Here is a 15,800-nt window from a genome sequence, read left to right on the forward strand (position 1 = left end):
CAAAGACAGGAGTGAGATTCTGAGGCAGGGTTTTATCTACAATGGAATACCCAGGACTCTACCTGTGGAAGGATAAAGAGCTAGGCATGCTAATAAAAGCAAGAAAATATATACATCTTTTAAAAATACATTAGATGCTACACAAGATTTTTTCTAAATTTTGTCTAATTAGCATGGACTTTTTTTGTATGAAAAATACTTAAAATAGTGACATAACAGTTTTAAGCTGAGATAAAGTTAATATGTTCTCTCTCTGATTTGGGCTTATGTAACTAACCCATAAGCCATAAGGTTATGGCTTTTGACCTCTGGGCCATTACAACGAGCCTTGCTTCAGCTGCCTCAGGAAGCTTTTACTCTACTCTGAACGCAGGAAAAGGAAGGAGATGTGTAAATACTGCATAAATATTTCCCAGGATTTTTATTTAATAACAGAAATTCTAAAAGGCTGTGTGTGGCCTCTCTGTATTATACTATATCATAGGACCAACACTAAAGGTGGATGTAAGGATGTTGTAATACTGGTTGAATGAGTTCTTTAAAATCAGCAATAACAATTCATTCATCATTCATCTCCAAACATAGCACATTGTCTATTTGAATCAATAAATATGTAATAGCTGTTTTTTTTTTTAATTTTAATTTACCCTTGGCAATTCAGTCGGGAGCTTTGAATCAAGTATTGCCCATCAGCATCCCGTGTCTCGCCAAAATGGCCAGCAATCTATACACTTTCCTTGCTCTTAAAACTTTCCTTGTACTTAAAAACATTGAAGTTTGGCCTTGGAAGAAAATCATCAGTCTCTGAGAAAAAACTTATATAATCGATTTCTGTCAATGATCACAAATGCACAAATCTAGATCTCTTATTTGGAGTCTCGAATGGCAGGTGAATTTGATTAGCTCCTATGACTATAAGCTAAGCTAATTATTACAAGTGGTTGTGGAGAAAACAGTCCGATGGTGGCCTGTGCTATCTGATCTTGAACTTTTCCATTTCTTTCTTTACTGTTTCTATTCTACTTCATCAAGACAACTGCATGAAGAATGTTTAAAATGGAAATTTCCTTTAATTGATATTCAAGATCTCCTTTAGATTAGAACTTTATTATCTAGAGAGGACATGTAGCCAATATTAACGATGATCTTGTTCCATTGATATGTATCCACAGATTAAAGACGGCTGTTCTTCCTTCTTCTGTTGAGGAAGTGCTTCCTGTCACTCATTTTCTCCATAACCTCAGATAAATCTTCACTGGTTTAATGACAATAAGCAGTCTCATCTTACTATGACACGTACAGGAAAAAAAAGAAACCTAAAATCTTTTACATAAAAGAAGTTTCATAATCACAAACTATCACAAAGGGGAAAATGTATATTTACCATTGATAGTTTTACCATAAATTTCCTGACCTTAATTTGATTAAAATCTCAACTTAAAGTCTGTGACAATAGAGATTTCTTTAAAGTTTAATTGCTCATTTCACTGAACTCAACAGTGCAGGAAAAACCTCAAGCTGGGGCAAAACTGGTAGAGCGGAAGGAGAAGTTAAGGACTGAGCTGCTTTGCAGATCAGAGTGTTTGAAAGTGAACAGCCAACCTGACAAGAAGCAAAAACCACAGGACAGAGTACCACATCATCTTTCTGTTCACTTTATTTCACAAAATCATCCAGGTTCTTCCTACTCTCCTCTCTTACCACCTCTCTCTTCTTTTTTTTTAGTTATTTCACAGATGCCACTGGGGTAGGTAAACTGACCCAACTCTGCAGCACTCAGAAGACAAAGCAAAGCCTTCTACTTGAGCAGTTTTTCCATCCCTGATATGTACAGGAGATGAAGACATTGCCTGCCATGCTTGGAAGTGGGCAATTATTTTGGATCATCTTCCTAATCCCATATCTGGACATCTGGAACATCCATGGTAAGGCACCTGCTTAAGTTATTTCCAGTTTTATTTCTCAGGGGGTCTTGGAGGCAACATTTTCCCTTGCTGAACTTGGTACAGTGTAATGTTTATAGTAAGTGGGTAATCGTAGATGAAACCAAGCAGTTACATTTGCTTACCGAAGACATCGTAGAGCATAAACCAAATTAGAACATAGTTTTCATTTATCTAAATCATAGGCATTTCATCCGTAGCTTGGCTGACTTTCTTAAAAAACAGGTTGATGGCAAGAAAAGAGAACTGAGTAGATGTTATAAATAGTTAAGTGTGAATCTATCACTACCTTTTGCAAAAATGCTCTGGCTGCCATACTGATGATGAATAGATAACTCATTCTTTCCAAACTGAGTACAGTAGAGTGTTGCAGTGCTCAGCTGGGTAGGAGAGTTGTTGGGTAATCAGGGTTATACATATCTTCATGGTATGTAATACTGTCTCTAAATAAAATCTCTATACTTGCTTCGTTGAGGTGTATGCCATGAGAATACCAGTTGAGAAAATGCTACAAAATATAGGAGTAGAATGTTTCGTTATTGCTTCTATTTTGTTGAAAGGGAATGGTTCCTACTTGGTTGTCAACTGAACACAGAAAATAAGTTGGATTCTGCAAAGATGACATTTAGCCACCCCTGCAAAGACTTTACTCAGGCAAAAAAAAAAAAAAAAAAAGGCAATTTCTTCTTTGTTGTAAAGTCGCTTGCTACCTTATATTGACACAGGAACCCACATATTATCAAGAGGAAAAGCCTATGAGTGGCTCATCAGAAGCTTCTGATTTTTCAGGTTTTATTTTTTCATTTTCTTTGAGACAGAGTTTTGCTCTCGTCACCCAGGCTGGAGTGCAATGGCGTGATCTCAGCTCACTGTAGCTTCTGCCTCCTGGGTTCAATCAATTCTTCTGCCTCCCGGGTTCAATTGATTCTCCTGCCTCAGCCTCCCGAGTAGCTGGGATTACAGGCGTCTGCCATCACGCCCAGCTAATTTTTGTATTTTTAGTAGAGATGTTGGATAATTGGGATTATACAATTATCCAACATCTGTCCTACCCAACTGAGCACTGCAAAACTCTACTGCACTCAATTTGGAAAGAACGAGCTAGCTATTCATCATCAGTGTGGCAGCCAGAGCATTTTCACAAGAAGTAGTGATAGATTTGTACTTAACTATTTATAACATCTACTCAGTTCTCTTTTCTTGCCATCATCCTGTTTTTTAAGAAAGGCAGCCAAGCTATGGATACAATGCATGTTGGGCAGGCTGGTCTTGAACTCCTGACCTCAGGTGATCCACCTGCCTCAGACTCCGAAAGTGCTGGAATTACAGGCATGAGCCACCATGCCTGGCGATTCTTCAGGTTTTAAATATTCTGTCTTATTATTCCCTACAAGCACATATTTACCAGTTTGGCTACTGCAATTTTAAATTAGAAAATCTGACCACTGAGGTTCTATGGAAAGTCCATCTATAATTTTAAGCTGTGTAGTTTGGAATTTGTCTCTACGATGCCAGGATGCCATACAACCAAGTACAAAGTGAAAAAGTCCTTAGTTACTTAAGCATCTTTATGTTTGTAAGTATCTAGTATTAAGTCGACTAGGTGCTTAGATGGTTGACAATTTCCCACCCTCCATCAGATGCCTACAGTCACATAGCCACAACTGGAGTCAAATATTATTAAATAGAATTCTTCCCCATTTGAAGGACACATAAACTACTTTATGAAATTAAGAACACTGAGTTTCAGTGCTAAACCACATTGATGGTGGGATATGACATTTATTTCTCCTAATGTGCAACCTAGCGTTTGCAAAAGTGAACTTGGTTGTTAGAACTGGGTTAATTTACTGGCTCTGCCATATGGCATTGATTAAGTCTCTTATCTTTAGTTTCCTCACTTGTACAATGGAGATAATAATCATACCTAAATTATGGGGCTGCTGTGAAGACTGTAAATGCAATAATATGGGTAAAGTGCCTAGCACAGTAAGTGCACATATTTAAAACTCAATAAATGTTAGTGGTATTTTTCCTAAATTATTTTCACCAAGCAACTTCCATGTAATTAAATGAGAATTATGTTTTAACATTATTATTTAAAATAGTTGAGTTTTTAAAGTTAAAAATAAAATAAATAAGTACAATATGTTTTGCAATATATTTAGCCCAAAATATAGTGAATCAAATTATTCAGAAAATGTAATACTGCTGGGAGCCATGGCTCTAGCCTGTAGTCCCAGCACTTTGGGAAACCAAGATGGGCAGATCACCTGAGGTCATGAGTTTAAGACCAGACTGGTCAACATGGTGAAACCCTGTCTCTACTGAAAATACAAACATTAGCTGGGCATGGTGGGAGGTACCTGTAGTCCCAGCTGCTCAGGAGGCCGAGACAGGAAAATAGCTTGAACCCAGGAGGTGGAGGTTGCAGTGAGCTGAGATCACACTGCTGCACTCAAACAAAAAAGGGAAAGACTTGAGTGAAGTGCTGGTCAGATATATACCAGTTGATATAATTGCAGCATCAGTTGTATTAAATTAAAGCTATAGGTTAAGAGAAGGAACATTTGGTGCAATTTGTTCTCCCAGGCAGAGCTGGCAGCTCCATTTCTTAAAACCACATTAACTACCTTATATCTTGGGGATTTCCCGTGATTTACTTAATTGCCGAGTTCTTTACAGTAACACATTTTTGAAGTGTTTCAAGATAGCCTTTGAAGATTCTTCCCCCTACTTCAAAGCCATGTGAGATCCGTGTCCTTGTTCCTAGGAGAGAGGCTGCGTCTATAATAAGGCTGGAAAAAATGTAATGTTCTCTACAAGCTTCTGTTTAAGATCCTTATTTATTACAAAAGTATGCTTGCTTAGTTTTTGTGTTTCTCCAAAAAATTAGAGAAACTTGCTCCTCAGTGTGTGGCATACAATTTCTGTCCTGATAGAAGTAACAAAAATGTCAACGCCTTCCCTTCACGGGCAGATCATGCTGGTAAGAACTAGACTTCAAATGCAAGTGTCTCTGTCCATTGCCTGCCCTATCGCCCTGGACCGTTTGTCTGAGGCGGCCCTAGACCCTAGTTCAGTTGAGGATCAACCAAGGATTCCACCTTTAGTCAGGCAGGAACACTGCAGTTAATGTCTGGGTATCGCCTAGCACCATATAGGATCCAGGATAAAGGCAATTGGAGCTCTTTGATTGATTACTGATTATTGTGATTTTTTGAAAAAGCAATCCTAGTCTGGTTCAGTAAGGGAAGGACACCTGTATTCTGGCTCTTTCAAGAATACAGTGGTTAGGGCTATGTCTCCATTTTGATCTGGATTGTGTCATATTTACCCTTTGTTATGATGGTCCAGTATGGTTTATGGACCAGCTTTTAAACACCATATTCCACATCCCACACAGATTGTTTTGCTCTACCACAAACTGGCCATATCTTTGGGTCAAAAAAATCATTCCTTGAAGTTCAGGTTTTGTAGCACAGTACCTTTATAAGGCATATTTCTATAACTTCAGCTATTTGTTCCTACTGAAATGTACATATGGAGGAATGCTAGAGATAGAGCTCTGTCTTCTGCCAAGTGCCTATGTATTATTACAATAATACCTGCCACATATTAAATAAATGTTTAGGAATGCATTCTGTGGTTACAGGACTTCTTGAATTAAAGCATGAAAAGATTAACCTTGTGCTGATTGCAACCTTGAATATACTTTCTTATGACAGAGAAGTTTTTAAATTTCTTGCTTCCTCTGTCCTACTACCAAAGTTTCATCTATTGTAAAGTTGAGGTCAAAGCTATTTATCTTGCCTCATTGGGACTTCCCTACTTAATTTCCATTATTTGTGAGTTTCTTCTTTATGCAGAGTCCAGAATTGTTGAAAGAAAAATATTTACAGGCATTTGTAATCAGGTCCAAAAAATAATCATTTTCTTTGTTCCTTGGAGAAGCTGTGTGGTATAGTGGCTAAGGTCAGGGACTCTAGAGCCAGACTGCCTGGATTAGTATCCTATGTCTGCCATTTAATGGTTTTATGACTATAAAATCTCTGGTTTTCAGTTTTCTCATCTAAAAAAATGGGAGAATAATCTTATAAGGTCGTTGTGACTATTAAGTGAATTAATTCTGTAAAATACTTAGAATAGTGCATGGTATGCCATTAAGTGCTGTGCATATTTAGCTAATTTTTTATATTTTAGTCCAACATTTCATTAATTTAATAGTCCTGTTAAAGTAACATTGGGTGACAATTGGGAATCAACCACAAATAAAATTTTGGAGTTGACAAAAGTCTTCTATAAATTACTCTTGATATTATTATCTACTCTTTTTTTTCTTTTTACTTTATTTCTTCTAAAAAAGGAAAACAGTATACATGTGCAGATCATGCAGGTTTGTTACATAGGTATATGTGTGCCATGGGGGTTTGCTTAACCTATTGACCCATCCTCTAAGTTCCCTCTCCTCTCCCCACATCCCCCACTAGGCTCTGGTTTGTGTTATTCCCCTCTCTGTGTCCATATATTTTCATTGTTCAACTCCCACTTATAAGTGAGAACATACAGTGTTTGGTTTTCTGTTTCTGTGTTAGTTTGCTGAGGATGATGGCTTCCAGCTCCATCCATGTCCCTGCAAAGGGCACGATCTCATTCCTTTTTATGGCTGCATAGTATTCCATAGTGTATATGTACCACATTTTCTTTTTCCAGTCTATCATTGATGGGCATTTGGGTTGGTTCCATGTCTTTGCTATTGTAAATAGTGCTGCAGTAAACATACATGTGCATGTGTCTTTATAGTAGCATGATTTATATTCCTTTGGGCATATACCCAGTAATGGGATGGCTGGGTCAAATGGTATTTCTGGTTCTAGATTGAGGAATCACCATATTGTCTTCCACAATGGTTGAACTAATTTACACTCCCACCAACAGTGTAAAAGCATTCCTATTTCTCCACAGCCTTGCCAGCATTTATTGTTTCCTGACTTTTTAATAATCGCGATTCTGACTGGTGTGAGATGTTATCTCCTTGTGGTTTTGGTTTGCATTTCTCTGATGATTAGTGATGTTGAAATTTATTCTTATGTTTTTTGGCTGCATAAATGTCTTCTTTTGAGAAGTGTCTGTTTAGGTCTGGCGTGGTGGCTCATGCCTGTAATCCCAGCACTTTGGGAGGCTGAGGAGGGCAGGTCATTTGAGGTCTGGAGTTCAAGACCAGTCTGGCCAACATGGTGAAACCCTGTCTCTACTAAAAATACAAAAATTAGCTGGCCATGGTGGAATATGCTTGTAAGACCAGCTACTTGGGAGACTGAGGCAGAATTGCTTGAACCCAGGAGACAGAAGTTGCAGTGAGTCAGGTTGCACCACTGCACTCCAGCTGGGTGACAGAGCGAGACTCTGTCTCCAAAAAAAAAAGAGAGAGAAGTGTCTGTTCATATCCTTTGCCCACTTTTTGATGGGGTTGTTTGTTTTTTTCTTGTACATTTATTTAAGTTCCTTGTAAATTCTGGATATTAGGCCTTTTTCAGACGGGTAGATTGCAAAATTTTCTCCCATCCTGTAGGTTGCCTTTTTGCTCTGATGATAGTTTCTTTTGCTGTGCAGAAGTTCTTCAGTTTGTTGCAATTGCTTTTGGCATTTTTGTCATGAAGACTTTGTGACAAAAATGCCAAAAGCATTATCTACTCTTGTCGTTAGTCACCAAGAAATGCTAATAGTGTTTGAGAATCATGCAGCTTGAGTTGTATTGTGTCAGTGAATTGTATCATATCTGATTTGTTTCACTTTTCTAATATTTTCCATTCTCTTACCTCAAAATAAGCTCAATATTTTATACCTTTCTGGTATACTCTCGTGGTTATGGACCTGATTTACATGTTTATCTCAATGGAAGAAGTGGCTTGTGTGCATATGTCTATGTGTATGCATGCAGAGGTGTCATTTTTAGTACATTCAGAATCTAAACATATACAATTTGAGATTCACTTAGAACAGAGTCCAGAAGAGTGTTAGATTAGTCCCAGGAAAACATCAAGTTTAGCTGGCAGAGCTCTTTAGTTTCTCTTTTCTGCCTTCTTGATAACAATGTTCATCTTATAAGTACAACCTGGAACTCACACACATCACAAATGGCCTAATATCCAATAAGTTGGCTACAAGGGAGGTTGGGGCATTGAGATTTTTATCTGCAGGGTTATGGCCCCACTTCATTTTCGTCTATAATATTAGATGAGAATTAATACTGGAAGACATTTAGCAGTTTCTGTCCACATAAGTATTGTTTACTATTTTCAAGGGCTTTGAAAATGCCAATGAATCTCAGTGTGATGTCTATCTCATATCTCTAATACAGTCTGTGGCAGAATGTATTAGAGATATGAGGAAGTATCTGGGAAGAAAGTAGAGATTGACTTTCCCTTTCCAATCACAATACATAAGCCACATTTAATCTGAACATCACAGGTAACCATCCTTCCACTGAAGTCAATATTTAGAAATACTCATGTTGGTTTCTGATCAAATGCCAGAGGTGCTCACTGATGCTACTGTCAACAGCTTCTCAGGTATGCTCTCTGCATTTGCTGCCCTGTGTTTCTTCCTCAAGTCCCTGTGACCAAGGTGGAAAACTTAGCCTCTCTGAAGGACAGGGCCTGTGTGTAACAGGCAATCAAAGTCTCTCTGGACCAGAGCTATTCTCTACATAGTCAACATAAATCATTGTTCTTTAGGACTCATGAAGTTGACTAAAAGCTTTTACTATTCAAGAGCAATAATTACATGTTGACCAACTAAAACCACCAGAAACTCATCCTTGTTACTTAGACAGGGCTCTAAGGGGTGCAATGCATGTGAATCTTCTGGCCTACAGAAGCAAAGTCAGTGACCAATAGGGTAGAACTGCAAGGGGACATTTGTGACTCGGCAGAGATGTAATGAAGAAATCCTGAAAGCAAGCTTAGAAAATTACCAAAGGACAAAGTTTTTTTCAATTTTCTAGTTTTGACCAAGGCAAGCCTTGCTGGTTAATATATTTCTGTAGAATTTCCTCTCTCACATAAAAGAAGATCATGCTTATATTGGATGTGCTGCCTTTCTTCTCTCTATAATCTATATTTTTTTGCCTGGTGTATATACCAGTTATTATGCACCACTGCTGATCCCTAGAATGGTTGTTAGGAGTCATTTTTCACAGCAGAGCCTTCTGTGTTTCCATCTTGTCTTTACCACTCAGGCTTTACACCTCTGGACAATGACTCAACTTCTGTGTGACTTCCCTAAATTCATCCTATTAGAAAACAATAATATCTGGTACTTATTCTTGTTGTTAGGTGCCAAGCATAGTGCTAAGAATATTTCCTATATGTTCTCATTTACTTTCACAACAATCCTGCTGGATAAGAGCTTGTGCTTTGGAGTTAGCCAGGCCTGGGTTAAAGTCCTAGTCTTGACTCTTCCTCCCATCAGTTAGTGACCTTGGGCAAGTGGTTTATATTCTCTAATACCCAGTTTCCTCAACTTAAATATAAAGGCCATAGTAGTAATTCCCTCATAAAATCATTGTGAGCGTCAAATGAAACAATACATGTTTGGTATCTAAAAGTGCCTACTTCATAATAAGAACTTTGAAAATATTAGTCATATGCTTTTTTTCTTCCTGTTAAGATAGATCTAGGTTGGGTCTACAGCGCATAGATAATGTGAGGTAGAGTGTACTTGTGGGCAACTGGCAAAGAATGTGTAGCAGTGATTTTAGAGGTGATCTCCTAAATGTAACTTAAACTTTCCATTGGACATCTGACCTCATGACCTCTAAAGATCTCTTCTTGTTCTACTCTTAAATATCTCAAAGAGAGGAAATGACACGGGGACTTTGTAAGCTTTGCTAGATGCCGGAAAAAGCAATGACAAATACTTAAGTGACTGATTTTAGACAAAACAAGTTTAGAATTATTTCAAACATGAGAAAATCAAGAGATATATGGCTTAAAGTCTTCGGTTGCTCAATACAACTGCATTGAAGAGATCAATCTTCAAATTTACTTTCCAAATAGTCATACTACACTAACAATGAGGTATTCCCACTGTAGAATAAATTATTTTAAAGTGTGCTAATACCATATGAAAGTACACTTAAACATTTCATATATGAATATAGAGATATATTTTTGTAAGAAGGGGATTTTAAAGAGGAAATAATAATAAAAGATGATTGTGAAAATGCCCTCAATTTTCTTGTTTCATGGTTCTTTGTTTTTGTTTTTTTTTTTAATAATGGGCATAAATGTAGACTTAGGCCCTGTGTATTCTTGGCATTAATACTTTCCAGTTCCATTTTTGTGAAGGAAATTTTACATTGTGTGTGTGTGTGTGTGTGTTTACACAGGGAGAAAATGGCTCTTCTTGTCTAAAGACCAATATCAGGTAATATCCACAGAGAATAAGTTAAATCTACTGTTGCATACTACATCCTTGTCCGTGATCTGTATTGTCTGTGATCTGTATCTTTAGTGTTGTTTTTCAGGTGAGACGTATGTAAATATACTTTCATTTTACACAAGGGACTGAGGGTCAGTCAGTCTTCACCGTACTCGTGAGAACAATCACAGGGTTTTCCTTAAAGTAACAATAGTCACTTTTACAATAGAAGCTCTGATTTTAACATATGTATGTGTGCATCACACTTATTTAATTTTCTCCAGGTATTCCTAGTACTTCTGAGAATATCTGACTTATGGAGTGGGTTTGTTTACCATAGAGTTAAAATAATACCTTTAATAGACATTACATAATACATTAAATGAATACTTTCTATATGAGGTGGAACTCCCCCACCCTAGCCTCATGTCACCACATTTCTGATTTTGTGAGTGTATGTCAGCTAGTTTATGATGGGAAAGTGTGCTATCTGGGTTTTCTGATGTCGTGCATGTGATTTCCCAAGGTGCGCAAGTCAATGTCCTCCCAAGATCTTTGAAGTATGGTTCCATGGCTGCTATTGTTGTGTGTGGATTTGCCCCGACTGTGTGCAAATCACTGCCTTATGGGATCCCTAAACTCTAATTTCAAGGGAAGATTTGCGAGACAGATTATTTCCCTTCCCTGGTGGCCATCATCTCTTCCCTCCTCTCTACCATTCCAACCTTCTAAAGTAAGGCGGAACATACCATCTGGAGGCCTTTTTGCTGCTGAGTGTAAAGACTTCTTTCCTTCTGTAGCCTCCCCAGCATGTATCTGAAGTTTTGGTTTGTTGTTTATCTATGATAGTATCTCCTGATAGACGCTAAAATCCTGGTTGATGTCACAGAAAATTGTTGGTTTATTATACCTTTAGTAATCATTTTAGTTTCTCAAAAAATCATTTGTGTGATTTCTGTGTTAAACTCTGACACTTTCTTAGCTCAAGTTAGGGCAATCTGCATTCATTACAGTAATTCTTTTCTTTCAATGGTTGTAACCACTTTGAAGTTTCCATAAGTTTGTAAGAATTTTTCAATGGAGACATAGTGAAACTCAGGGGAGATTTTCTTCATGATAATGGTTATAATCAAAACATATGGTCTTTAAAAACAAGAAACAATGGTATTTTGCAAAATGTTCATAATCACAACCCTCTTTTTTTTAATGGCTAATTGGTTTCAAAAATTACTTACACTCTTCAGCTCAGCAACTACACTTGCTTGGTTGGGAGTTACGAGACTATACAGTTGTTTGTGGCTGGCACTCCTTTCTGATCAGCTGGTCTGTGTAGCTGGATGGCCACGGAGTGTCACTTGTTAAATATTTTTAATATCCACCCCTGAGTGGACATAAATCAGGCCTTTTCAAACTGAATACTTGTAAAGTCTAGCTTTTCTTTAGTGGTTAAAACTTAACCATTGTAAGGTATGTTGAGTTGCATATATTCTTCACCTCTCTGCCTTTTAGCCCACCTCTCTAAGGGCTTAGCTGACTCTGCTGTGCGGCCAGTACTACATAGAAACAGAGCTGTGAACAGGGGATTATGTGCTCCATTAACGTCTTTCTATTCAATCTCGGGGCACATCATGCTTTCTCACCTTTATACCTTTCTAAGTCCAACTCCTCATGCAGAGACAGGTAACACACTATCAAGGAAGTAGCAGACTAGATAGAAGACAGAAACATGAACACATGTAATTATAAAGAGTGATGCATGTCACACAAAATAGCATTCGACATTCGCTAGGGAGTGGGGATATGAGGGTATGGTGAGTTTGCATAAAGAAGCAGGGGCTAGGCCCGGTGCAGTGTCTCACGCCTGTAATCCCAGCATTTTGGGAGGCCAAGGCAGGCGGATCATGAGGTCAGGAGATCGAGACCATCCTGGCTAACCCGGTAAAACTCCGTCTCCACTAAAAATACAAAAAATCAACCGGTCGCCGTGGCGGGCGCCTGTAGTCCCGGCTACTCCGGAGGCTGAGGCAGGAGAATGGCGTGAACCCGGGAGGCGGAGCTTGCAGTGAGCCGAGATCGCACCACTGCACTCCAGCCTGGGCGACAGAGCGAGACTCTGTCTCAAAAAAAAAAAAAAAAAAAAGCAAACAGTGACAGTGATGTGGAGAATGGATTGACGTGGAGGGAGGGAAACAAGGCCAAGTTTGGAATGTAGATGACCATTTGGTAGGCTGTGACAATAATCCACATGAAACAGAATGAGCTCCAAATTAAGGCAGTGTCATGGAAACAAATATGGAAGACATTTTCCATCCTGAATCAATTGAACTTCGCAGCTGATGGAAAGGAACAGTCACAAGGAAGCAGACTAAGATGGCTCCCCAAGTTCTGGCCAATGTAATTAGGTAGATGATAGTATTATACTGTGATAACGAGAGAAGGACCAAGTTTGCCCGGGAGTTGGCTTGGAAGAAGAAAGAGATTTATCTTCCCCCATGAAGCCTCTCCTGATTGAACCATCGAGAAAGACTATCTTCCTCTTGAGGGATCTGAAAGCTCTGAGAGATTATATCATATCCTAGATAATAAAATAAAAATCTAATGGCAAAATTGAAAAGTGATGTAAGACTTTCAGCTTATTCTTTGTGCTAGAAACTATCTTGTTACTAATGTGTCAAGGACAGTGGGATATCCACACTCCTAGGTGTGAACAAGTGGGTCCACTGTCTGTACTGAATTTAAAAACAACTACAAGTTGGTTTCTTTTTTTTTTTTTTTTTTGACACGGAGTTTCTCTCTTGTTGCCTAGGCTGGAGTGCAATGGTATGATCTCGGCTCACTGCAATCTCTGCCTCCTGAATTCAATCAATTCTCCTGCCTCAGACTCTTGAGTAGCTGGGATTACAGGAGTGCACCACCACGCCCAGCTAATTTTGTATATTTTTATAGAGACAGGATTTCTCCATGTTGGTTAGGCTGGTCTCGAACTCCTGACCTCAGGTGATCCACCCGCCCTGGCCTCTCAAAGTGCTGGGATTACAGGCATGAGCCACTGCGCCCAGCCGGTTTCCTTTTAATTACCACCATATACTAGCAAATATGAACCATGTCAGGGGTGAAATATTTACCCTTCAAATATTTTTGGTCTAAGTTCTAAATACCGTGGTTACTGTTGAGTTTTATAATATATATGTAAACTTCAAATTAGCACATTTGTAGTATATATCTTTTGACAAACTTTGCATTCTACTTGCAAGTTAACTCAGAGAACTTTCTAGTTATAGAGCTGGCCTTGGATGTATACAATTCAGCTACTTGTGTTCATTTTGATAGTAAATTTATAATGTCCAGGATCTCTCCAGTTTCCTCCAGGGACACTTTGTGCCCTCAGTCTCGGTGGTACTACATACTCCAGTCTTTCAACATTCCATTTTAAATAAACAACAATACCACAGAGAATGCTGAGACAAAGAAGCAGAACAGGAGCTGTTTCATTTTTGTCATTTGGTGCAAACGTCTTGAATTTTTATTTGTGTTTAAAATTTAAAACAGTGAAAAGGATACAAATTGTGATGTATAACATTTTCAGCTTGGCAACTTTATTTCATGCATGAAATGTTAGATTGATTAATATTTTTACAATTGAAATGTGTTTTTTAAATGTTGTTTGAAAACTAAAGAAGAAATCAAGAAAATAAAACTTTAGTGTAACACCTAGTAATTACCTAAATTGTATCTTTGTAGAATTTCATTTTTAATACAACTCATTGATTAGTCATTGGACAATTATTTACATAAACTGTTATATCAGACTATAACTAAAGAATCAAAGTTCATACTGTTTAGGTGGACATAAAAATGATTGAATAATTATCTGTGCATTTTTCCTTTTTTGTATTTTAATATTTTTTAAACATTTTTTAATTTGCATGGTTTTATACATGAAGTTCAACAGAAGACAATGTTCATTATCTATATTTCTTTTCTGGCCATTTTGTTACTTGTTTCATCTCATGATTATTTCTGAAAATATTTTTACGTATAGAGAAAGGGGTTGCTCAAAATGATGTACTCTGGACCTAAAATAAAATATAATCGGTACCACCTGATCGTGGAATATACATACCACTAGTGATTTTGATAACAATTTTAAAAATGAAAGAATTCCTAAACCTATAGTGACTTAACAAGGGATATTTCATTATATAAGAGCCTGGAGGGAAGTAGAAGTTTTTATTTTTTGTTTGTTTGTTTGTTTGTTTGTTGAGACAGAGTCTCGCTTTGTCGCCCAGGCTGGAGTGCAGTGGTGCCATCTCGGCTCACTACAAGCTCCGCCTTCTGGGTTCACGCCATTCTCCTGCCTCAGCCTCCCAGTAGCTGGGACTACAGGCGCCCGCCACCGCGCCCGGCTGATTTTTTGTATTTTTAGTAGAGACGGGTTTCACTGTGTTGGCCAGGATGGTCTCGATCTCCTGATCTCGGGATCCGCCCGCCTTGGCCTCCCAAAGTGCTGGGACCACAGGCTTGAGTCACCGCGCCCGGCCAGAAGTTTTTATTCTTTTACTGCGTGTATTTATTTTAATTATGTTTAGCATTGAAAATTTCCTATCATCAGACACGAATGCTTGAGAAAAACAGCAGAGGCAATAAGAGCAAGAATAAAAATAACTGATAGCTCCCACTATTTGGGAGGCTGAGGCAGGAGAACTGCTTGAACCGGGGAGGTGGAGGTTGCGGTGAGCGGAGATCGCGCCATTGCACTCCAGCCTGGGCAACAAGAGCAAAACTCCATCTCAAAAAATAAATAAATACAAAATGAGATAAAATAACTGATTGTTGGAAGTTGAGTAACAGCCAAAAGCAACTGTCATAGTTATTCCTCTTCAGGAAATATTTATTTGCTAAGACAAACTTTTAGGGGATAGCTTTGTGTGTCCTGAGTATCATCAGATGGATATGCATAATTCAGGACAGGTGAAAAGGAGTGTTAACAAGCTTGTCAGATGGACAATTAGAATTGTGCTATCTGTCGACAGGGCCCGGTGGCTCACACCTATAATCCCAGCACTTTGGGAGCAGAGGTGGGTGGATCACCTGAGGTCAGGAGTTCGAGACCATCCTGGCTAACATGGCGAAACCCCGTTTCTACTAAAAATACAAAAATTAGTTGGACATGGTTGTGGGCGCCTGTAATCCCAGCCACCTGGGAGGCTGAGGCAGGAGAATCGCTTGAACCTGGGAGGCGCTGGCTGCAGTGAGCCGAAATTACGTCACTGTACTCCAGCCTGGGCAAGAATGAGACTCCATCTCAAAAAATATATAAATTAAAAAAAAAAAAGAATTGTGCTATTTGTCTCAGTGGGTCATTTTTACACTATAAACATCAGTGTTAGCCTCTGAGAGATAGGAAGTATTATAATACCTTGTTTGTGCACA

The 15,800-nt window shown here is 38.4% G+C and overlaps 1 protein-coding gene across 3 annotated transcripts in view; it reads left to right on the plus strand.

Annotated features, from left to right (window-relative positions):
• Positions 1-1,491: 1,491 nt before the first annotated feature.
• BTLA (B and T lymphocyte associated) overlaps positions 1,492-15,800 on the plus strand; it is a 35,095-nt gene continuing 20,786 nt past the window's right edge. Inside the window, exons 1-2 of one of the 3 annotated variants that reach the window (XM_033211296.1) lie at positions 1,492-1,631; positions 1,726-1,925. In XM_033211296.1, coding sequence (XP_033067187.1) covers positions 1,838-1,925 — 88 coding nt within the window. In that variant the 5' untranslated portion in view covers positions 1,492-1,631; positions 1,726-1,837. Of the gene's footprint in view, positions 1,926-15,800 lie in introns of all 3 variants that reach the window. The other 2 variants (XM_033211298.1, XM_033211295.1) reach the window with 2 other exon arrangements.

Source organism: Trachypithecus francoisi, unplaced genomic scaffold (assembly GCF_009764315.1).
Source record: "Trachypithecus francoisi isolate TF-2019V2 unplaced genomic scaffold, Tfra_2.0 Lachesis_group0, whole genome shotgun sequence".
In the NCBI taxonomy this organism is placed as follows: domain Eukaryota; kingdom Metazoa; phylum Chordata; class Mammalia; order Primates; family Cercopithecidae; genus Trachypithecus; species Trachypithecus francoisi.